This window comes from Sebastes umbrosus, chromosome 15 (assembly GCF_015220745.1).
Source record: "Sebastes umbrosus isolate fSebUmb1 chromosome 15, fSebUmb1.pri, whole genome shotgun sequence".
Lineage (NCBI taxonomy): Eukaryota > Metazoa > Chordata > Actinopteri > Perciformes > Sebastidae > Sebastes > Sebastes umbrosus.
This window is the reverse complement of record NC_051283.1, coordinates 29,190,086-29,215,930: the sequence shown is the minus strand read 5'-3', so window position 1 is coordinate 29,215,930 and position 25,845 is coordinate 29,190,086. Positions and strand designations below refer to the sequence as shown.

Here is a 25,845-nt window from a genome sequence, read left to right as displayed (position 1 = left end):
AGGAGGAAGCCTTTTCTTTCTCTCCCCCCCCCCCTCGCCGCGTAAAGAATGCATCGCACCCCCAGCAGCGCTTTTATACGCACCAAGTACCATCGCTGGACGGTTATTTACATTTACATTTGCATTTTGGGCAGTCTTATCCGGAGCGGCTCACAATGAGAGCAGTCGTAGATGAAGCTGGAATTCCTCGAGCAGCAGGAAGGAAGATATTTCTGTAAATCTGTGAGTGAGCGAGTCAGAGGGAAGTCCTGGGTGGAAAAGAAGCAACAAGAAGCAGACGGATCGGGTTGTTGAGGATGATTAAAATAAACCTGATTGAAAGTATCTAAAGGATATGGATAAAATAACTGGAGTCTGGTTTTCTCTGAAGTAGTGCTCCTAACAAGCAGCACCTGATGCTTAAAGTTATACACTACACGGCCAAAAGTATGTGGCTAGACCATAAACTGTATATAAACTGTAAGAAGTGGACATAGTCACCATGACAACACTCACTGGTTTGTTGACTGTCGTTTTGAAGGCTCTGGTTTGGCATTTTGGCCATCGCCATCTCGGTGTTTGGTCGTCGCCTTCTTGGTTTTTGGCCATTGTCGTCTTGGGTTTTAACCCTCGCCATCTTACTTTTTAGCCGTCGCCTTCTTGGGTTTTTAGCCGTCGCATCTTACTTTTTGGCAGTCGCCTTTTTGATCTTTGGCTGTCGCCATCTTGCTGTTTGGTCGTCGCATTCTTGGTTTTTGGTAATTGTCGTCTTGGGTTTTAACCATCGCCATCTTACTTTTTAGCCGTCGCCTTCTTTTGTTTTAGCCGTTGCCATCTTGGTATGTGCCCGTCACCATTTTGATTCTTGGCCGTTGTCATCTTGGGTTTTAACCATTGCCTTCTTACTTTTTGGCCGTCGCTATCTTGGTTTATAGCCGTTGCCATCTTGGTTTTTGGCCGTCGCCATCTTGGTTTTTTGCAATTAGTAGTGACATGAGAAGGTGGAACTCAGTACAACCGAACGCTGAATAAGATATTTTCAGGCGACCAAAAACATTTCTCTAAATGTAGTTAAATATCATCTTGTCATTGTTATCTCAGATCATACTATATGTCAGCCGTATTTTAGTACTGTAATCTGTTGATAGTTTTGTTTTCTCCATCGCCTGATTTTGTATTGTTTTGTCTGCAGCTTTGTATGCTCGTAAAATGAGCATATCTGGTTAAATAAAGGTAAAAATAGCATTTGTGATGAGGTGCAGGTCAGCTACCTCTCGTCGTGTCTTCATATACAGATACAGAACAGCTTGGTGCAAAGGAATAACTCAGAGAAGAAGGTTTAAAAGTGTGCAGCAGCATGAATAATGAGAAAAGTCTATTTTGTGCAGCAAGACGAAGGTGACAGTTAACAGTCGTGATTATTGGTTTCACACAAAAACTCAATATTGTGACAATTTGAACTCACATTTAAAACAACGCCAGTCGGTATTTTACAAGTGAAGTGAAAAGTGTTGAATTGTCTCCACTTTATACTGTTTAAAATACCTTTTCATCAGCATGCACTGCTGGCTGCCTATGGCTGAGCTTATCCTATAAAAGACAGGCCACAAATAGAATGATTTTTAGAAAGTTCTAAGTCCTTTTCACTAAATCCCCATAAAGGATTTGTCATTAAAATGTGCCATTTGGTGGAACCTTTTATCCAAAGCGCCTTACAGGACGCTGAGTGCATACATTCTCAGTAATGGTAACCTTTAGTGTGGCCTTCTTCACGTGTTCTCACCTATAAATAACAACAATAACTGCATTTTCTGTACCTTATTTATACACTATTTAACATTGGATATTGCTGGACAGGTTAGCTAAAGGCTTAGCTTGGGAGTCTGCTATCACTCAATAAAACAAATGCTAAAGTGTTTCGTCTATCGTCACTCGATACAGCGAATGCTAATTTGTTAGAGTGAAGGATTTAGCATCAAGTAAAGTTTTCTGCTGTCCCTCTGCAGAGTTTACGATAAAACATTGGTATTCATTCTGCTATCGCTAACGCGCTAGCATTAATTTGACAATCACTCATCAAAAGCATTCTAACGTTTACAGTACTCAATAATGAATTGTTTGCATAGAGTCTGCTATGACTCTGCATGCATAGTGTAATTAATTCCCACTTTTATTTATTCATGGATTTATTTTTATGATTTTTTTAATTTATGAATTTATTTTAATTTATGTTTTTATTTTGGCATTATTTATTATTTATTAATTTTTAAATATATGTACTTATTTTTGCATTTACTTTATTTATTTATTTTTAAATGTATGTATTTATTTATTTCATATTTATTTTTAAATGTATGTATTTATTTATTTCATTTTTTATTTTTAAATGTATGTATTTATTTATGTGTTTAAGCATTTATTTATTTATTCATTTATGCATGATTTTCCCTTTGCATTTCACCCCCTATTTAATTCCCCAAACATATTTAGCTCTATATTATTTTTTTATACTTTTAGTCATACAGTTTGTTTTTTACATTTCTTCATGGCATATTTATTTATTTATGGAGTCATTTATTTATTTAATAATAATAATAATAATAATAATAATAATAATATATTATAATAATAATAATAATAATAATAATAATAATAATAATAATATAATAATAATAATAATAATAATATACATTAATAATAATATTGTTTTTATTATTATTATTATTATTTATTTATTCATTTATTTTGGCAGGTTCTGTCCTCCATACAATGACATCTGGCTCAAGTGTATGGAGGACGGAACCTGCCAAATGAAATTAAAAATTAAAAATTGACTCAATAAATAATAAATAAATAAATATGCCATGAAGAAATGTAAAAACAAATGTATAAATAAAAGTATTAAGAATATAGAGATAAATATGTTTGGGGAAATAAATAAGGGGTGAAATGCAAAAGAAAAAAGTCATGCATAAATAAATACATACATTTAAAATTAAATAAATAGAAAATAAATTCAAACATAAATAAAGATAAAGATAAATACATAATTAAATAAAAGTTGAAATTAAACAAAAGATTAAATAAATTAATTAAAATGAATAAAAGGTAAATAAATACAAATTAAAGCAGAAATATCAATTCACGTCACATTCTATCGATTAATTAATGGCTACATTTAATTTCAATATTATTTTTGCTACTTTTAATGGCGTATTTATTTATTTATTGAATCATTTATTTTTTCATTTATTTTTGATATTGCTGGTTATACAAACATTTATTAATTAATTTAAAAATTCCTGAAAAGAAATGCATTAATAAATAAAAGTGAAATTTTACAGAAGAGTAAATAAATAAGGGAATTAATAGAAAGGTAAATAAATAAAAAAGCAAATTAAAACAGAAGTTTCAATTTATGTCATATTTTATCAATTAATTGACTACATTTATTTTTAATATTATTTTTTGTTACTTTTAATGACATTTATTTATTTATCAAGTCATTTATTTATTTATTTTTTATTTTTTTATTTTGGCAAGTTATGTCCTCCATATAATTCAACATAGTTTATATTAAAAGTCTACTATCACTCATACGTATAGATATATATGTTGATCGCTGGGCCTATAAGTGTTTCTGTTCCTTTAACTCACGTTTTATGTCTTCCTTCGTGACATGTGCTGTGAAATGACGTGAAGTCGAGGCCGTGACGCGGCGGCGCAGTGACTGTTAGCATGGACGGGCTGCACTGACCTATATACAGCTGAATATAAGTCTGCGTCGGAGCACAGAGTCTCTCCCAGGCTTATAGCAGCAGCTCACGGCTGGATGGAGGCGGCGCCGTGTTAGCTGAGGACACGTGAAGACACACACGTCCACATATGGAGACGTTCATGCACGCGTACACTCGGAAGTACGTACACGTGATGTGAGGACACGGGAGGCTGAACCAGACAAAGTCACACACACACGTATAGAGGAAGACACTTTTATACACACATGAAGAAGAGAGAGGAAGACACTTTATAAACACATGAAGAAGAAAGAGGAAGACACCTGTAAAAGGACAGAGAGCGACTACCTCATGCATGTTTTATTGACCCGACTCGCTCTCTTTCTACACCTCCTCCGTCTCGCCTCCTCTCATCCCTCCGTCTCTCTCTCTTTTCATCTCCCTCTCCCTTTAATGTGCCTCCTCTCCTTTGTCTCTCCTCTCCTCCTCCGTCTCTCCATCTCTCCCTCTTTCACCTCCTCTGACCTCTCAGAACAGAACAGATCAGCCTGACGGCTCCGAGGAGACGAGACTCCCATGATACCACTTTCTCTCTCCCTCTCTCCTTATGTCCTTCCTCTCTCCCTCTCTCCTTATGTCCTTCTTCTATCCCTCTCTCCTTATGTCCTTCCTCTCGTCCTCTCTCCTTATGTCCTTCTTCTCTCCCTCTCCTTATGTCCTTCCTCTCTCCCTCTCTCCTTATGTCCTTCCTCTCTTTACCCTGTTCCTCTCCTTCCTCCTCTCTCCTTGTGTTCTTACTCTCCTCCTTTATCCTTATTTTTCCCTTTTTCTCCTCCTTTTATCTCTTTATTTCCTTCCTGAGCTTCCTCTCCTCCTTCCTCCTTATGTCTCCTTCCTCTCCTCTCTCCTTATGTGTCCTTCCTCTCCTTCCTCATAATGTCTCCTTCCTCCTTCCTGCATCCTCCAACTTCATCCTCCTCTCAAATCTTCCCTTATTCTCCTCGTGCTCCCTCCTCCTCTTCCTCTCCATCCTCTGCCCCCTCCTGGCCTCCTCTCTCCACCTCTCCTCCTCCTCCTCTCTCTTGTCTTCCCTCCCTCCCTCTTCCTGCTCCTCCTCCTCCTACTCGTCTTCTTCTCCATCCTCTGCTCCCTCCTGACCTCTTGACCTCCTCTCTCCTCCTCTGTGTTGTCACCTCTTGTGTTTTTTTCCTGACCTCCTCTCCTCTCCTCTGCTCCCTCCTCCTAACCTCCTCCCCTTCCTCCACTCACCACCTGTTCCTCTTTCTTTGTTCCTCCTCCTCCTCCTCCTCCTCTTCCTCTCCATCCTCTGCCCCCTTGTGACCTCGTGACCTCCTCTCTCCACTGCGCCCCCACTTCTCCTCTTCCTCCTCCTCCTCCTCCTCCTCTTCTTCCTCTCCATCCTCTGCTCCCTCCTGACCTCCTCTCTCCATCTCTCCCCCCTTTCTCTTCCTTCTCTTCCTCCACTTACCACCTGTTCCTCTTTCCTTTCTCCATCCTCCTCCTCCTCCTCCTCCTCCTCCTCCTCCTCTTCCTCTCCTCATCTTCTGCCCCTCCTGACCTCCTCTCTACACCTTTCCTCCTCCTCTGTTGTCACTTCTTGTGTTTTTTTTCCTTACCTCCTCCCCTCCTGACCTCTCCTCTCACTCTCGTCCCCTCTCTCCTCCTTCCTGACCTCCCTCCCCCTCCTCCTCTTCCTCTCCATCCTCTGCCCCTCCTTACCTCCTCTCCCCCTTTTCTCCTCCTCTTTTTCCTCCTTTCCCTCTTCCTCCACTGACCACCTGTTCCTCTTTCCTCATCTCTCCTCTTCCTCTCCATCCGCTACCCCCTCGTGACTTCCTCTCTCCACCTCGCTCCCCTTTTCTCCTCCTCTCTCTCCTCTCTCCTCCTCCTCCTCCTCTCCATCCTCTGCCCCTCCTGACCTCCTCTCTACACCTCTTCCTCCTCCTCTGTGTTGTCACCTCTTCTGTTTTTTTTGGTATCCTTACCTCCTCTCCTACCCCCTCCTGACCTCTCCTCTCACTCTCGTCCCCTCTCTCTCCTCCCTCCTGACCTCCCTCCTCCTCCTCCTCCTCCTCCTCCTCACCTCCTCCTCCTCTCCTCCTAATTAGCACCTGAGCATACAGGGCTGGTTAATATTCGGCGGCGAGGCGCTGCGACGGCAGAAGGGCACCTCGCCGTCTCTTCCTGCGCTGCTGTTGCCATGGTAACGCCATGGAAATGAAGCACCGCTCTCTCCGTCTCTATCTCTCTCTCTCTCTGTCTCTTTCCTAATTTTTTTGCCCCCTCCCCACCACTCCACTCCTCCTCTTCCTCCCCCTCTTTCACTTTTTAATGAGTCACTGCATCCATTATATTTTAGGATGGAAGGATGGCGGCGAGGGAGTCACGAGGGCAAAGCGGCGAGAACAGGAAATTTAAAGGGTGTAGAAAAAGTTTTTATTTCTTAAAAACAAAGTAAATGTTTCAGCCGTCGTGAGGCGTGATTATGTATCTGCGGCTCTGACAGATGTTTGATTGGTCGCTCCAAGGACGGCGTTATTTATTTATTTATTTGTTTCCCGAGGTGTGCGTTGGGGGTGTTTGGACGGAGACCTTGGCCTTGATGAAGTTCTTTAAAGCTGCTAATTGTATTTCATTCATATTTCATGGTCGCGGGCGGCAGACGGTTTGCAGAGGGAGAATTGATAGGACGTCGTGTGTGTGTGTGTGTGTGTGTTGCATTCCTAAAACCATGGCCACGTGAAGCCGGCGGGTGTTTGTGTGACTGTGTGTGTCTTGTGTTTGTCCGCCATGACAGCTGGAGGTCAATGGGAATGTGTGTGTGTGTGTATTTGTGTGTGTGAGTCAGCATATCTGTGTGTGTGTGTGTGTCTCCATAGATATTTCATCGGTCCAGATTTCCTGGTGTGTAAAACATGATTCAAGTTTTTAGACATTTCACTTCGGTCGGTGGTGTTGCTTAACTCCTGAGCCCCCCGTGGAGAGTGTTTGTTATCATTTTATTATCAGCATCTACTCATAAGATTCTCCCGACTGTCTGCTTTTATTTACTTAAATGTCAACGGAATAACAGCTGAAATGAAAGCTAATGTGAAAATGAAATTAAAATGACATCCAGGCGTCGTAATAATAAGATTTAAAATGTCAGATTTACACAACGTGAAGGTGGAGAAATTCTTAGAAAAGTTTTTTTTTAGGGCTGTCAGTCCTTTTAAAATATTTAATCGCACATTTTTCGTAGAAGCCTGTTAAGTATGTATGATAGTTAAAAATAATAATAAAAAAAAAAAACAATACAGAGAATTGTATTAAAAGTTCGTAAAAATAACTAATTTCTTTAATATTCACAGGAAATAATCTGCTCAAACTTCCTGCAGTTATTTTTTTCACTATTGGGTTAATTGTACCGTATTATTATTATTTGGTTCTGTTATTATTATGCATTGAATATACATTATATTAAGGCTGTCAATCGATTAAAATATTTAATTGTGATTATTCACATGACTGAGTTAATTGCAATTAATAGCAAATTAATTGCAATTAACATTTTTTATCTGTTCATAATGTACCTTAAAAGGAGATTTGTCAAGTATTTAATAATCTTATCCACATGGGATCGGGCAAATATGCTGCTTTATGCAAATGTATGTATATATTTATCATTGGAAATATGCTCAAATCATAACATGGCAAACTGCAGCCCAACAGGCAACAACAGCTGTCAGTGTGTCAGTGAGCTGACTTGACTATGACTTGCCCCCAAACTGCATGTGATTATCATAAAGTGTGCATGTCTGTAAAGGGGAGACTCGTGGGTACCCATAGAACCCATTTACATTCACATATCTGGAGGTCAGAGGTCAAGTTTGGAGCGTTATTTAGCCTCCTTCCCGACAAGCTAGTATGACATGGTTGGTACCGATGGATTCTTTAGGTTTTTTAGTGTCATATGATGTCAATATCTTCACTCTAGCTTTAAAACTGAGCCCGCTACAATCTTAAGATAGATTGATTGCATTAATGTGTTAAAGAAATGAATGGCGTTGAAACGATTTTGCATTAACGTGTTATTATCTATTAGCCATCCTGGTTTTTGGCCATCGCCATCTTACGCGTTGTTAACGTGTTAACTTTGACAGCCGTAGTTTTTTTTATACTTTTGTTCTAAACTGAGGAGGAAAAACGATATTGACTAGTGGCGTGAAACTGAGTCTGTATTTGGAGTTTTGAGTGTTTTCTACAGTGGCATTTTTATCTTGACAAAATAAAGCGACAGGAAATGAAGGACAGGAATGGAGGAACGAAGTTCAGGTACAGTTCAGGCTGGTCTCATACACCGTTCGTAGCTATACCGATGAAAAGTAATGCACTGTAATTCATACATATATCTGACAAAATCAATCAGCTCTAATATAAAGTATTATGTTAATGTAAAAACACTGTTCTCTGCTGCCGCTAAATCTAATGCTGTAATATTCTTTTAAATACCACAAAGATTGACTGATAATTATCCAATAAAGAAACAGATAATAGTGTTTCCATCCAGAGTTCTTCCTATCTCTTTACAGTATGTTCCAGTGAACATGTAGAGCAGCTCCAGCGATGTGAAGTCAGGACTGATGGAAGAAAAGTGGGTGAATGAAAAGACATTAGCGATGGAGGGATGAATAGATTGATGGTTGTCATTCATATTCAGCTCCACAGGCTCGACCTTGAGACGCTCGGCGATACAAGAGTTTGGCTAACTCGACGCACGTCTTCTGCGCGAGGCTAAGAGCGGCGCTCCGATTATCCAGCCAATCACCCGAAACCTGAAACGCTCTCTCAAGGTTCTCTGCCAATGAAAAGCCAGCTTTGTTCTCATCAGCACATCAAATTGCCTCACAAGATCCATTAGTCATTTAGCTCTGCTGCCAGTTAACATTTCCGAGTTATCTAATGCTCAAAGTGCCGTCTTGGTGGGTGGTTCCCAATGTGGGGCGCACGGACCCGGTCAGGGTGGGCTTCAACAGGCTCCTCGGTGGAATGAGATATACATCTGCTGCTGTTCTGGGACTGTATTTATTGTTAACATGAAATAATTCTTCACACTGATTAGATTTAAAGGCCATGCCCCTAAAACTGAGGTTAAATCCAGTCCGGGGGGCTTTACAACTAAAACCTTCTGAACAGATATCCTGTCTTATCTGTGAATTTAAGTTGAGGCCTCATTAAAAAATTTAGAAAATGCATTTTTTAGTTTATTTCAGAATTTAATTAGAGGATAAAAACCTTGAGATGCACCATCACATTTTGAAGGGGGGTCCTCAGGCACAAAACATGGAAGTTAACAAACATTTAAGCCAATAAATAAACATAATGATGATAAAATAAACAATTCAACGACACATAACAACATCAGCAAGGACATACACATAAAGACTCCTAAACCACACCAACGTAACATGAAAATACAACACAGTCTCACGGCAGTTCCTGAAATAGTCCCGAAATTTTATCTATTTGATTCGTGTACATAGACACGAATTTGCCTTTTTTTTCGTGACGCTCAGCACGACTTTAAACAACGTATTTTCTTCGCGCTTTTTCAAACGAATGTCTAGCAACACGTGACGCATGTGTCCATTTCCACTCCAGTCTTTTCAAAAATAAAACTATTTAGTTAAGTTTAGGAATATATAGTCTTGGTTAGGTTTAGGCAATAGAACTTGATTCGTTTACATAAACACCAATTTCCCTTGTTTTTCGTGACCTTGGGTTAAAATAACACCGTAAGTGCCTTAACTTTAGTACGGTAGTTATGTGGCAAGAAGTAGTTAGGTTTCGGAAAAGATCGACTTGATTAGGTTTAGGCAACAAAACTACTTAGTTAGCTTTAACAAAAGATGGTGGTTTGGGTTAAAATAGCACTGGCATTGAAATAACTTAAGTATCGAAGTTACGTGACAAAAACTACTTAGTTAGGTTTCGGAAAAGATCGACTTGGTTAGGTTTAGGCAACAAACTACTTAGTTAGGTATCAAAAAGGTCAGGCTGTGGGTTAAAATGACACCAAAAGTGGCGGAACTTAAGTACAGAAGTTACGTGACAAAAGCTACTTGGATAGGTTTAGGAAAAGTTTGCAGTTTGGGTGAAAATATCACTGGAAGTGCCATAACTTAAGTACTGAAATTACATGGCAAATAAATCAACTTTGACTTGTGGTTTCAAACGGGACACCAATATGGACTCCTGGGCCAGAGTCCTGTATTTTTTTACCCACCCATCCATCCCGACCTCCTCCCTACGTGGTGTTCGCCGCTTTTGTGAAATTCGTGGCTATGTACACGAATCAATACATTAACTTTTCCTGACTGTTTCACAAACTACTGTGCGACTGGGCTGGATAGTAAGGAACATAGTAATAAAATAACATTATGTCACTTAAATAAACTTAAATGAATTTCATATCAGCCTAGTATGCATGTAGAAATACTTTTTCCTATGGTCTAGTGTTAAAAAGTTAAATCGTAATATAGAAACGCAATACTTCAAATCACAATACATATCGAATCAGGAGATAGGTGTATCGGCCCAGCCCCGTTTGTCTTGTGTTAAAATAATAACGTAACTAGTAAATTAATAACAATCGCCCTTAGTGGACTTTCTTATGTAACGTTACGTAACAACCGTAAAGTCAGCGTTTACTTCTGGTTTCACACGGGACACCAACCTGCCGGTGAAAGCCCTGTGTTTGTTTGACCCACCCTAAGTGAACTTTTTCGTTTGTTATACTCGTTATTATACCACGTAACTTTCAATAACGCTCCATCGATATACTACGTCATTTGCTCTGCGCGCCGCTTGTTGAACTACATTACTTGCTTCCAACATATCCGTGGTTTGCTGAAACGTACAAGGCCAACATTTTTTCCCGGTGACTGGGCTGGTGTAAGAGCTGAAAATGTACAGTTTGTCATAAGGGTAGCAACAGAGAAAATAAAATAAAGTATTTTTAATCTCATTTTAGATTTTTAAAAATCCTGTTTATAAAGTTGTTATTTAGTCCTTAAGGTGGCGTTAGAGGAAGCTGTCCAAAGTGGAAATCCTGTTTGAGGGATGTTTTCTGATAAAATATTGTTATCAATATGAAGGTACTTGGATAAAACTACCATGTTTGATGTTGTCGGTATCATCCAGACCTACTTAGAGTCCCGTTAGGACGGATTATCTTTCAGGAGGGAATGATTTTTCTACCAGACTGTTTCTGTCTGTAATTTCAGTCCCATGTCAGTAATTCCTACAGACTGCAGTTACTGTTAAAAACAGCAGGCCTCTCTCCCCTCCTCTAAAAGGGCCAGCAAAATAACCTGAGGTAAAACTAGTCATGACGTCCTTTCTGTAGGGTTCGCAGAACTCTTATATAACATGGAGTGAGATTTGGATCTCTATAAGCTTAAGAGAAAGCTGCTGGAAATAGCCTGGCACTCTCAGAAGAGCTGGGTCATACTACCAGCTGTGTTAATGATGCATTAGCACCACGAGGTGCCTACACAAAGGCATCCTTTGATCAATCATTTAGCATCCCCACACACACTTATATTGAAACACAGACACACACACGCACACACACACACACACACACACACACACACACACACACACACACACACACACACACACACACACATGGAGCTGGCAGTTTGTGATGCATGAGGACTGTGGGCCCGAGGAGGGGGGGTCAGGGGGACTCCGAAACCAGGACGCTTTTAGTTTCCAAATGACACCATCTCATAATCTTCAGTTGTCAAACAAACACAAGACTTTCAACCAGAAGACCGCCGTTTGTGTCCCGTGTGAAACTAAAAGTTACGTTGACTTAGTTTGTCACGTCATTCTTAGTTTGGTATCGTCAGCCTTGTGAGTCTCGTGAGTCACTAAGTCGTTTAGTATCGTCAGTCCCATGAGTCCTGTGAGTCGTTGGTTTCGTCAGTCTCGTGAGTCACATGAGTCACTAGTCAGCGAAGTTAACGTCAACCACGACCGTTTCCTAACCCTAACTAAGTGGTTGTGGTGCCTAAACCTAACTTCCTGTGAAAACGGAAGTTTTTATAAAGTGTGATTCATTTGCGATTAATCATGATTAACTATTTAAATCGATTGACATCTTTAATGTAAAGACTATACTGAAGGGTAAGACACTCTCCAACCACCAACAGATGGACAACACTATATGAATTAATTCAAACAAATAGATAAACACATTTTGTCAGGAGGTAGTTTGGAAACATTGCATGGAAAAAATATGTTTAATTACATGATCAACAAAGCTTCAGCAGCTGGAGTTTAAAAAAAATCAACATGACAAAAGGAGGAGATTGTTATCAGGTTGGTTTTGGTTTGTGAGGAGAAACGGATCCACGCACAGCTGAAGAGGTTTTGGTGAAGAGATTAAAAACATGTAATTACGTTCAGCGAGGCCGTTTTTTACTCTGAACACCAATATCCCGACGCCTTATAGAAGTTTCTAAAAGTTCGACACAGAACAGATTTTTGGACGTCAGATCTGTGAGGTTGCAGGATGAGTTATGAGCCACCCTAATTCAGAACCCCCAGTGACCGTGAGACGAGTATCGGAGGAATTTGTTTTCAGTGGATTCTTTTCTGTGCCAAAATGTTCGTCGTCCCCGTCCCCTCCAGTTTGCCCTTGTTCCAGTAAAACGTCTTTAACCCCCCCTATTAGCACACTTGGCGCCTTCCGATCTTCCTTTCGTCCTCCCAATTTGTCATTTCATTTCCCAAGATATCTCCTCATTACCTTCTTTCTGGGCTCTGAGTTGTTTTATGGCTTCTTCGACACCCTTTTCTCTCCGGTATGCCCTTGATCGCCTTCGCCATACAAACTGAATTGCCTACAGTGCAGTCAGATAGATGGATGGATACCGTTTCTGTTGTTAGACTGATGGTTCGCTTTGCCCTTGATGGAGGAGACAGTCTGATATGTTTTCTCCTCATCGGTGTCTGTGAACCCTGCCTCACCCGGGCTGATCCACTCCAGTTACTCTGGTGTCACTTTCAGTTTGGTGTCCCATCCTGGTCGGGATTTGGTTTTGGGAGGATTTCGAAGACGGGAATCCTGGAAGGAAAAAGGTCCTGAATGTCCAACAGAGTCTCACGGTAGTTCATGAAATAGGAAATTTAAACTTTTTGATTCGTGCACATAAACACCAATTTCCCTTGTTTTTCGTGACGCTCAGCATGACTTTCAACAAAGTACTTTTCTTGCTTTTTCAGTCCAGCAACACATGACGCACATGTCAATTTCCAATTCAGTCTTTTCAAAAACAAAACTACTAAGTTAGTTTTAGGAGAAGGTCAAAGTCTGGGTTTAAATAACACCAGAAGTGCCGTAACTTAAGTACGGAAGTTACGTGACTAAAACTCCAAGTTAGGTTTAGCAAAAGATTGAATTGTTAAGTTTTAGGCAAAAAAACTACTCAGGAAAAGATCTTGCGGTTTAGGTTAAAATAACTCTGTTAGTGCCGTAACTGAAGTACGGAAGCTACGTGACAAAAAGTACTTATTTAGCTTTATGACAAGATCACGGTTTGGGTTACAATAACACCGGAGTGGCGCAACTCAAGTACGGAAGTTATGTGACAGATAAATCAACGTTGACTTCTGGTTTCACACGGGACATGAACTCCGGTGCCCTGGGCAAAAGTCCGTTGTTTTTTGCCCCACCCATCCACCCCGACCTCCTCCCTACGCAGAGTTCGCCGCTCTTTATCCTTCCTGGTTCACAATTACGTGGATTATATATATATATATATACATATATATATATATATGTATATATATATATGTATATATTTATCGGTGCCTGCCTTAAAAAATCATGTCAGTGGAAGAAGAAGAAGAATAAGAAGAAAAAAGGGACAAGTGTTTGTTTGTTCTCCGGTTGAGGAATCTCACCTGCCTCTCAAAAAGAAAATTTGCTTCTTGTAATTTGCAAATCACTGTTGTCACGGCTGCAGATTTATTATTTTCCACATAATTACAGAGCGCTGCCGTGCTCTGAACAATCCTCTGTACACAAATACTGTACAAGTAATTACAAGGATGCATGGAGGCGAGCTGAGCCCGACAAAATGGGACGCAGCCAAGCGGCATATGACTCCCCTCGTCAGAAGTTGGCCCGGAGTCCTCGAGGCCGATCCAGTGATGCAGCAAAACATGACACTGTTGTGTTTTTTTTCTTTTTTTTCTTCCTCTTTCTTCCTTTCTTTGTGGAGCTGGCAGCGGCAGCGCTTCTCCTCGCCGACATGAAGCGAAGCCGCCGTCGCAGCTCCAGTGAAATGCTTCGGCCTGCAGCTTCGTCTGCCTCTGCTGTTCTTATTTTTCCTGTTTTTTCTCTGTTCATTTAAACTCTCTTTTTCTCAGTTTCCTCCTTCCATCTTTCCACTTTCTGTCTCTCCTCCTACACTCTCTCGGCCTTTTCCCTTTACCGTTGATCTGCGCTACTTTCTTCTTCTTCTTCTTCTTCTTCTTTGGCTCCTACACACCCGTCTCCCTCCACCTCTTCCTATACATGTACCCTCTGCTCTTTTCTCTCCACCTCCTCCTACTCTCTTGTCTTTTTCCTCTAGTTTCATCTCTCTTCTCTCACTTCACCTCTGGCAGCAGCTGGGTCTCCGGCAAAGTATTTTTAAGCAAACCGACATGTACAGAAGTAGAAAATATGAATGGAAATCACATTACTTGTTAAGACTTGGTCGATATTTAGGCTGCAAGCAACAATTATTGTATTATCTATAAATAAGAGTCCAAGCTGAAGTCTTTAAAGAGAAACTCAACACCCTATTTCAGCTTGAATGACGTTTGTTATACCCCCGCGACAACGTAGTCGGGGGTATATAGCGCTCTGCGTGTCCGTCCTTCCGTCTGTTCGACCGTTTTCGTTTCCGGAGCAGAACTCAGAAACTATTTAACTTAGGAACTTCAAATTTGGTATGATGGTTGACAGTGTGGTGTAGTTGTGACCTTTGGGGGTTAGAAGTCCAGGGTGCCCCAAATCTTTTTGAAATTTTGGTCAAAAACTGTTGTTTTTATGACTTCAATTTCGTTTCCGGAGTAGAGCTCGGAAACTATTTCACTTGGGAACTTCAAATTTGGTATGATGGTTGAAAATTTCAAAAGATTTTGGGCACCCTTGACTTGAGGAAGGATTGTGCTCAATTAGACTTATTCCATTAGTAATTAAAAGGCCAACACCTTTGGTCCTACTTTAGTAGGAATGACCCTGGACTGTTCTTTTAAATAAAGACTAAATAGAATAAAGTCTGGAGTTAGAAAAGTTTTGTGATTCGGATCAGTAATAAATTGAAGAAAAAGCAAACAAAAGTAAGAATGTGGCCAAATATTCTGATGCCAACTTTCCATACTTGACAGTTTGAGATGCTCGATGCTTGAAAAGGTCTTCGTAGGTCCTCTGGTTTCCTAGTAACGACCTGACCCAGGACCTGAGCTGGTCCGGGTCCAAAATCATATCCAGATTAATCAGGTCATTTTGTATCGCCGCAAGTTTTTGGAGAGAGACGGAGAGTGTGAGCTGTGAAGTGCAGGAAAAGTGAGGAGTTTTTACAGCTTTCCACTACAGCTGCTAATTGGTGGAGGATTGTGGAGCTGCCGGTGTAGGTGTTCTCTCTATATTTGGGCTTAATTGTCCTCATGTCTCTACGTCTATCTAACATCTTTGGGTCCCTGTTGGTTCAGGTTTTGGTAGGTTTTCAACCCGTTCTCGCTCCCAACGCGTCAAATACCGCCGTTTGGCAAGCGCCCCACGCACATCGGAAACCGACGCACGGAGGCGCCCTTTATCGACAGTATGTGACGAACCGGGTTTTCAACTAACTCCAATGTAAACCCACCCACGGCGTTATTCGGCGGTGTGAGAGTCCGTTCAGGTCGGATGGGAGGGATGGTGGATGAGTCAAACACTAGACTTTCCACCAGGAGACCGCTGTTCGTGTCCCGTGTTAAACTAAAAGTAGCGTTGACTTATTTTGTCATGTAGTTGCGTGAGTCGTTAGTATCGTCAGTCCTGTGAGTCACGTGAGTCGTTAGTCTCCTGGCTCGTTAGTATCGTCAGTCCTGTAAATGATGTGAGTCGCTAATATGTGAGTCGTTAGTATCGTCAGTCCTGTGAGTCACGTGAGTCGTTAGAGTCCTGGCTCGTATGTATCGTCAGTGTTGTGAGTTATGTCAACCACGACCGTTTCCTAACCCTAACTAAGCGGTTGTGTTGCCTAAACCTAACTTCCTGTTAATTTTGAAAGGACACTATGCATGTAACAAGCATATATTGACACGCCGTCCCTGGTCCGTACAAAAGTAACGCTAGAGGGGTACCCCGTGCATCGTCTCCGATGACGAGGGGCGCTGACCAAGCGGCGGTTTTTGACGAGCTGACTGTTGAGGTTTTTCGATGTTTGTTTCGAATCGCGTCCAAAATTCGTCGGTTGTGAAGAAGTATTGAGGTTCAATAACCGCACCATAAATGACTTGAACAATAATTTGTCCATCACGTTATTTATATTCTTACCGGCTGAGGAAATCTCATTACTTGAAGTATGCCGTAAACAGCAATGTAAATGCATAAGATTTATAATAACACAGGATTAGTTCAGTCTCATTGCACAATCGCAACAACTCAAATAGGACTCTGGATGCTGTGAAACTATAAAACATGTCTCCTGAGCGGGCGGTGAGAAGCTGATCAAGGCTGTGAGAGCATGAAATATGTCCAACATTAAGTGACACTGGGGACAAATAACAGCTTGCCCAATACTAATTAAGTGTTGAAATGCTCTCAATTTTTCTGGCAAATGTGTTGTTTTTTTTTACCCCCCAAAAAATAATGATTGGGACACCTTTTGAAAGCTCTGCAGATATAAAATGTTATTTTTTTATGATATTTCTGTTCAAATTTTTCTTTTCTTCTTCCTCTCGTCTTCATCTGCTTTTGATTTTCTTTCTCTGTCTTCCTTTTTTTTTAAACGCTCTGTTGTCCCTCTCTCCTCCTCCTCCTCCCTCTTTATGTTTGTCTGCTATTTCTTCTTTCTTTTTGCCGTCTTCTCTCTCTTTCTGTCTGCCAGGCCATGGCCTCGTTAAAACGTCTTCTGCTTTGTGCCTGTTCTCTTTCATCAGCTTGGAAGTTTTTTAGACTCTCCCCTCTTTCTCTTCCCCTTCTTCTTTTTATATCTCTCTCTCCGTTTTTACCTGCTTTTGTCCTTTTTTTATTATATCCTCTCTTCCCCATATTTATTCATACCTGTTATCCCTCTCTTTTTCTCTCTCTCTCTCTCCAGCTGTTTCTACCGCGCTCTCTCTCCTCCATTGTGTGGATGATAGCTGTCAGGAGATCTCATCACTGAGTCTCTCTTATTACATGATTACAGGGTAATTATCCTGTGAAGTTGTCTTTGCCCGAATCCATGAAAGACGCTTAATGTCTTTTTAATGGGGTTTGGAGACTTTTTTTTTGTCTTTTGTAGTTGCTGTGGACTCTTCAATTTATTGCATTTACATGTGATTGGCCTGGAACAGCGTGTCCTGATTAAGTGGCAATTCAACGTGATTTTTTTTTTTTTTTTTTCGGCGTCTGCACTCCGAGTTGTCAGTCATGCACGGCTTTATTTTTAAACTTTCTGGTTTCGGCCTTGTCAGTAAACTGCCAGCGTCTGGTGAAGCTGGACCTGATGAAGCTCCTTTGAAGTTCAGAAAGTTGGCGTGGACTTTAGAGGAATAGTTGAAGGGCGGGCGATGTTGTAATGTCATGTTGCTTCACTACTCCTTTCCTACGATCCTCTTTATTTTATTTTTTTAAGTTAAATCCATTATCTGATTTGATAGAATTTTATTTATATTTATATACTTTTTAAAATTATTTAATTTTATTATTATTATTTTGTATTATTATTTATTTGTTTTTTTACTATTTATTTTCTTTTCTTTTTCTTTCCCTTGTCACGGACATTGCATCATATAATAAAAAAAAAGTAATGTTGCTTATCAAGACTCTCATCTTTGATGTGGAGTTCTGTGTATTTGTGTTGTTATATAGACGATCACTTTATCAATATCTGTCTCATATGTGCGCTCTGAGTTTATCTCCCAAACATGGGACATATATCTTAGATATAGTTTCACATTTCCAAGATTTCCCCATTTGTAACCTTCCAAAATAAAAGTATACAAACTATTTATCAAATGCAGCCTATAGCAGATGCATGTACAGGCCAACATTATGGGCTTTTAAGGTGAGACACTACAGGTAAAAACATTCAATAGTGAGATTTCGTGCTATTTTTCTTCCATAACGTGTCTTCTTTCAGACTATAGTGGAAAGAAAACATCCAATTTTCACATTTATGTGTTTATTTTTACTACTTTGTCTATTTGCTTCTGTAGATTTCTTCTAAATTCACCAAAAGTTACCATTAAATAATGCCTCATTTGCATATTTAAAACATCACATTTCAGAAAACGTGTAATACAAAAAATAATTGTCTTAATGTCAGTAATCAGCTGGTGAAGTTTCATGGTGATATCTGTAAGTTAATTGTTTTAACCTATTCTCCTGTAGTGCCTTCAAAATGTAGTGAATTTAACAATCCACATTTTTAAAGGCCGTTTTCTACATTACGTCTTAAATTATAATCTTTTTATAATGCATTATAAGTTATTCTAAGTGGTCATTGTTTGCTTTAAGTAAATTGAAAAAAAAACATTGTTAAATATGCAAAACAACACACAAAACGTTGTAAAATTAATTTTCACTTTACTTAAAGAAAACAATGACCTCTTATAGTAACTTATAATCACATTATAATGCCTATAAATGTATTATAAAAAGATGATTATGTATTACAACTATGAAAAAAAAGATGTCAGAGTGACCAGCAATTATGAATTATTATGATACTTGACCTTATAAGTCATTTTGAAATGTGATTATTAATTATTATTGTTATAAAGCATATTCATATTTCTGAGTGCTTTATATAGCACTCAGAATTATACAGTGCTATAAGCAGATTATAAGTAGAATTCATTATAGACAATGGCATCATAGAAAGTGTCACCAATAAGTTAAGAGTTCTTCAGGAAACTGTGTTGCTTATTCCGTCATAAATATTTGTAGAGAAATACTTTCAGATTTAAGTTTTCAGGTGTTTTTAGTTTCTTGCTTCGTACTCAACTTACCGTCTTTGAAGGAGCATTTGATCCAAAGCGCATTAATAGTACAACACTGCATATATTTTCAGTACAAGTGACCCCAGTAAGAATAAAAATCTCTGTTGATGTTGCCGTGTTTTATCCTTGGTACTGTGTTGATCTCACATCTCTCAAATAAATACAACCAAAAGCGTAGTTTGCCTGTTTACAAAAGCAAATTATCTATTTTTTACCCTCCTGTCATTGCCCATCATGCATTTTCCCGTTCTTTGTCTTATTCTGGGTGAATGCAGCACATCACTTCACACACAAACAATATCAACATGACTTCTCTCTATGTTTTTCTAACATGTATTTTTCTCTGCTTTTAGTCTTTTTCCCCAAGTGGCTGCAGCACAGCTCACTGAACACAAACAATATTAACATGTAATTTTCTCTCTCTGTTTGTCTCTGCGCAGCTTGAGAGCCGTTGCTGTCTGTGATGCCCTCCCATGACGCCCAGGTCGGAAGCTGACATTGCCAGTGAGCGGGAGACGCCACTGCACAACCGGTCCTGGGCCGGCGCCGTCAGCCGGTTCTCGCCCTCCCTCTCGCACGCTGGAGACTCTGACTCCTCCCACTTACCAGTATCCACAACCATCAGCTCCGATCCACCCCAGTAAGTCCCTTTTAATAACCGACACGCTGAAGTCCTCAGCCAGCACCAGCAGCAGCAGCCAAAAACCACAGTATCTTCAACGCAATCAGCAACACCAGCACCACCATTACCACCAACACCACCACCAGCAGCAACCATCATGTCCAGTCGTAGAAAGTCCTCCACCCCGTGCATGGTCCGGGTCATCAACGACCTGCCTGAAGAGCAAGATGACCCCGAGGATGTAATGGACATGGAAATATTGGCGGACAACGATGCGGCAGAAAAAGAACAATCAGAATCATCTGAATCTGCAGAAAAGAGTCCCCAGCAGGAGGATTCAGAGAATCCAGACCAGCAGACGTTTCAGAAACCAGTGGAAAAACAGAATCCTGAGCCATTAGAACAAGAGGAGCAGTCGGGTGAAAGAGACCAACCCCCTGTTATGGAAGACTTAGAAGCCACAGAGGAGAAGGACAGGGAAGACTCTGACCTGGCGTCCCAGAAAAAGCAGCCCAGAGGCTACGAGTGCAAATACTGCCCGTTTTCAACGCAGAACCTGAATGACTTTAAAGAGCACGTGGACTCCAGCCACCCTAGCGTCATTCTCAATCCGTTGTACCTCTGCGCCGTCTGCAACTTCAACACCAAGAAGTTCGACTCGCTCACGGAGCACAACGAGAGCAAGCACCCGGGCGAGACGAACTTCAAGTTCAAGAGGATAAAAATGAACAATCAGACGATCTTGGAGCAGACAATCGAAGGCAAGGACAATTCAGTCGAATGCGAAGTGACAAATGAACGGGGTGACGGCAGCTCTGTGTTTCCACCTTGCATATCAACCGCGGTGACAACCCCGGACAATGTCCAGTCGCTCTATCAAGGCAGCGAACTGAAAAGCCAGCGGGACGGCCTGATCCAGAAGAATCAAATCACAGCAGTGAACATCAACGGAACGGTCATCATCCCTGAACCCACCATCCTCCAAGGGCTCCCCCATGTCACCCCGATGCTCCAGCGCCCGCCCAACTTTACCTCTGTACCAAAAATAGCTGTTCCCTTGAACACCACCAAATATAACCCTTCTTTAGATGACAACTTGACGTTGATCACCTCCTTTAACAAGTTCCCTTACCCGACACATGCTGAGCTGTCGTGGCTGACGGCTGTCTCCAAGCACCCGGAGGACCAGATCAAAGTCTGGTTCACCACCCAGCGGCTTAAGCAAGGCATCACCTGGTCCCCAGAGGAGGTGGAAGAAGCCAGGAAGAAGATGTTCAATGGCTCCATCCCTCCTGCACATCACACGTTCACCGTCCTGCCTACAAACTCCGTCTATCAACCGTCTGCCAAATCCTCCCAGCAGTCCTTTGTCCACACTACAGTCGGGCATGTCCGGACAACCGCGTCCAATGGGTTAGTCGCCATCACAAACTCTCCCGCTGGGGTAGCGATTGGCTCCAGCCTTTCCCTTAAACGAACCCTGCCAACATACTTAACGACAGTGTTCGGCCCGGAGTCCAAGCGGCCCATCATGGCAGTCGCCCCCCATTCTGGCGACGCCAAAGACAGGGGCCTCATGGCTCCTCCGCCCCCTCCTCCCCCGAAAGACCGCCTCCCAATGGCTCCGCCTCCTGTTCCCATGGAGATGAAGAGACCTGTAGCAGTTCCTCTGGTCACCACAGAGATGAGGAGGCAATCCGTTACCGTGCCTTTAATGCCACCGCCGTCGTCATCACCATCTTCGTTGCCCAAAGGGAAGATTCTCTCGATGTTCGGAAACCCCAAAACAAAGCCGGTGGTGTCGCTTCCCTCCTTAGTCTTTCCACCGCATTTAACGAGGGGGCTGATAGTTCCCCCGCCTATCTTTGCCCCGTCATTCAAAAACACGTTACTTTTTCCTTTTACTTCGCCCATCACTTCCAAAGAAAAGCACCCGAATAGCCAAGCTTCGCCAGATCTGAAGCTGACGAACTCCCCACCACTTATCACCCCACAGATAAGGAGGCCAACCATCATCCAGTCCATTTGCGCTCCGACTAAGGCCCTGACCCAGATTACAGGGTTCCACTTGGATAGCAAGAAACTACAAGAGCAGCAAGGAGTGGAAGTGAAAGCCAGCTACCCCAGAGGAGATAAGGTACTCACTCCTCTGGCCGAGGCCAATGGGATATCTCGCATGGATGGCAAATGGTCCCACGATCAAACCTCCCTTCATCACAACAATGGGTTCCTACATTTGGATGGGCTAGCAGTGCTGAAACCAGACTTTCAGCAAAAGTCCTCGGTGCTGACCCAGTTCCCCTTGCTGGAGAGGATGAAAGGAAAGACGGCGGAACAGCTAAAGATCTTGGAGGAGAACTTCCTGAGGAACAGCTTTCCCACACTCAGCGATGTGGACAATCTGGCGGGCACCACCTGCATGTCTCACCAGGAAATCGACAGCTGGTTTGCGGAGCGCCGCGCACTCCGCGACAACCTGGAACAAGCCCTTCTCAACTCCATGGGCACTAAGAGGATGGGCACCGGCGGCATCGCCGCCATCACCAAGAAACGACTACATCAGCAGCAACAGCAACACCAAACTCTTCAGCTGAATGGGATTCACAAACCAAGCACTGGTGTGGGCTATCTCAAAAGCCCTCCTCCACCCTCGCACTCCCTGCCCATCGTCGCACCCTCCATCCCCAACCAGAATTCCTGCTCAGTGCCTCCAGACAGCCGATCCCTGGCGCTCCTCAAGGACGATTTTGCTCAAACGCGGTGGCCTTCCCCTGAGGAGTTCAGCCAACTGGAGGGTCGGACAGGACGCGCCGAACTCGCCCGCTGGTTCAACGACAGCCGGCTGCAGAGCGGCAGCCTGGAGCTGACGGACCTTTTTCACAACAATGGAGTGAATGGAGGGCAGCGGCCGCTCGTGTGCTCTCCCAAAAACACTCCCACCAGCATCCTGCAGCGCTGTCAGGAAGGAGCCCTAACAAACAACAACAACAACAGCAGTAAGGTGTTGGAGGTTGAGTTGGGCTGGCTAATGGAGCAGCGCGCCAACAGCTTCAGCAGTCAACAGCACGATGAGCTCCAAGACCGGTTGGCTGGCAGGTACTGTATTCACAGAATATTCAACGTTTTTATCTACATGTATTTTGTTTTACTGTTCAAAGGGCCTTTCAGTGGAATCTTCCATTATTAGTCATACTTTATCCTTTAAAAAGTACTTAAAGGGCAGGTCCGTCTGCGTTCTCTTCTGGGGGTTTTAAACGGAAACAACGTCAATAACGTTATGAATAATGTGAACGCTAGCACTAGCTGAGTCAGCGTTATCTGTGCTACGTTTGGAAAAAACTGAAAGGGTTAGTTCGGATATTTCAAGTGGTGTTGAAGTAAAATTACTGTTTTTGTGAATGTCGTCTGGTGGTTTTGAAGAAAGCGATATAACGGCTCCAGTTCCCCCGTCAGAAAGGGCTGTCTGATGGTGAAGTAAAGTGGCTGTGGACGCTATATTAGGAATATTTTCAACGCTTCCGCTACCTCGTCATCAGACAACCCTTTTCGATGCTTGAACTCAACCTGATATTTGTGTTCTCGTCAAAGCCACCAGACTCCATTCACAAAAACAGTAATTTTACCTCTCAGAACTAAATCAATAATGTTAACCAATTATTAGTGATGATTTAATTTGTTATTACATCATTTTATTGTTGCACACAGTATAACATTTTATATATATATATTATTTATATATATATATAATATGTATTATACAGATTATAATACCTTGTTAAATGGTTAATAAATACTTTGTAAAGCATCTACAAACTATCATTATTTAGTTAGATAGTTAATACTTTGTCAATGGTTAATAATTGGTTTCTGGTCTTTCTGTCTATGTAATGTTTTATTAACAAATACTTGTGTACTTATAATGTGTGCAACAATAAACTGTTAATAAATAGTTTACTACTGTAATCAGAATGTAATTGATATCAGCTATGATACAATATAATAATTTATATTTTAATTATTTCATATTACACAAACTAATGATAAAATAACATAAATCATAGCATTATTAATAATTAGGAAACATTATTAATTACCATTTCATTGTTTCGTAACAGTAAAATAAGTTAAGTTTAAATAACTATCATTTTACCAAAATTATGGTTATCATGAAGTGTAACCAATATGATTAAATACGCTTTAAATTTGAATACAATTTCTTTAATTAATTAAAAATTTAAATACTATAAATAACAGGTACAAGGACAAACTTCCAGGGATGAGAGAGACACACATAAATGATGCACAATACCACAGTGAATCTTCCACAAACCTGGTACAGTGGGTTTGACCAACAATATTGAGTTTATATAGATTTTTACAGCCAAAAAACACAAAATTGCTTCAAAGTGTTTTACAATCTGTACAACGTAGAACCTCCTCCATCCTCGGGGTTCGGTTTCTACCCGCTGACACCTTCTCTGGTCACCTGTGCGACCAAAACAAATTTCTGCGTCCTCCCAGCGGGTTTGTGTTGTTGTTTTTCTCGTTGCCACATTAACATTGTTTTCAGGACATTAACCCACAAATCTACGGGACTCTATTTAGTCTTCCCTTCCCTTGCCGGAGCTTGGGAGATCTTTGGCTAAATAACAGAGCCATTAGGTTGAAAACCAATATCTCCACAATAATTTGGGCAAGAGTTTTATTCTTCCCATGAGTGAGCTCTGGGTTTGGAAAGCACCACAGTATGAACCTGCACTGACAGCACATTGAAACCCTTCTGGTTCTTGTTGGTTTTATAAACACAACAAAGCTCGTACTCTGTGTTGTACAGAGAACTAAGAATGAATTAGACAGCAATGCAAAGTTGTAGTAAATAGTCATTATTTCGGCTTATTTACAGTAAATGCAGTGAAAAAATGCTGCAAAAGAAAGGCTCGGATTGGTAGGGTTCAACTCTCGTAACAGTTTAAAGCATTTTTATTTCAAGTAAAACATGATTATGTTTTCCAACAATTGAAAAAGTTTGTCCCAGTTTTCCTCACAGTGTCTGACACAGTTGAGGTGTCCACAAAGACAATGTCCTCCTTCAGAATTAAATTATTTTGATTATTAGTTTCTACTCATTATAATTAAAAACAATGCCCCTCTTATGACCCACTTGTGTTTAATCTGATTGCGAGCGTCAGTCGCTTAAATATCGAAAATTGATTGACAGATCTCTTTAATTCTGAAAAACAAATTTCGTAAAAAAACAGACTTCATAAATTATTCGGCTGATTTTTTTTTTGCCTGCTATAATTAAATCAATGCCAGATTCATTACATCTTAACTTCACTGTGTTCAAGGTGGTCAGAGAGACGATTCATAATATGAATCATTTTATCAAGAGTGATGAAATGTATAAAAGATAACCTCATCTGCTGATACAGCACATCTTTTCATTTCTGAATCTGTTTAACACTCAAATTCTCAAGGAATTCTCTTTATTATTTATGCAAAGACCAAATAAAGAAAAGAGGAGCATCTTATTAAAAAATTGTTTATATGACATTGGTTTGACTTGAAAATGTTAGTTTCAGTTCTTGCACTCAAGCTAAACCCTGACATAAATTAAAAAGAAAATTTAAAAACAAATCACTTTTCAGCATGAATATACCATATGTTATAGGAAAATTAAAGCTGTTCTGTAGAGTTTTCTTATGTGCTTACATTCAATATTTGGTATGAAAGTAAGACGGGAGTGAAATGGGACGAAAGTAACACGGTAGTGAAATGGGACGAAAGTAAGACGGGAGTGAAATGGGACGAAAGTGAAGCTAGACGAAAGTGAAGCAGGACGAAAGTGAAGCGAGACGAAAGTGAAGCGAGACGAAAGTGAAGCGAGACGAAAGGGAAGCGAGACCAAAGTGACGCGAGACCAAAGTGACGCGAGACCAAAGTGACGCGAGACCAAAGTGACGCGAGACCAAAGTAACTCGAGGCGAAAATAACTCGAGACCAGATTAATGTGGAATGAAAGTAACACAGGAGTAAAATGGGACGAAAGTGAAGCGAGACGAAAGTGAAGCGAGACGAAAGTGACGCGAGACGAAAGTGACGCGAGACCAAAGTGACGCGAGACGACAGTGACGCGAGACGACAGTGACGCGAGACGACAGTGACGCGAGACGAAAATGACTCGAGACCAAAGTAATGCGGGATGAAAATAACAAGGTAATTTTCTCCGAGCCCAACTACGTCAGC

At 41.1% G+C, this 25,845-nt stretch overlaps 1 protein-coding gene across 2 annotated transcripts in view; it reads left to right on the top strand.

Moving 5' to 3' along the window:
* Nucleotides 1–25,845, top strand: part of LOC119503022 (zinc fingers and homeoboxes protein 2-like) — a 129,289-nt gene that overhangs the window by 88,598 nt on the left and 14,846 nt on the right. For both annotated transcript variants that reach the window (XM_037794453.1, XM_037794454.1), the window contains exon 3: nucleotides 19,418–22,695. In XM_037794453.1, coding sequence (XP_037650381.1) covers nucleotides 19,757–22,695 — 2,939 coding nt within the window. In that variant the 5' untranslated portion in view covers nucleotides 19,418–19,756. The remainder of the gene's footprint in view (nucleotides 1–19,417; nucleotides 22,696–25,845) is intronic.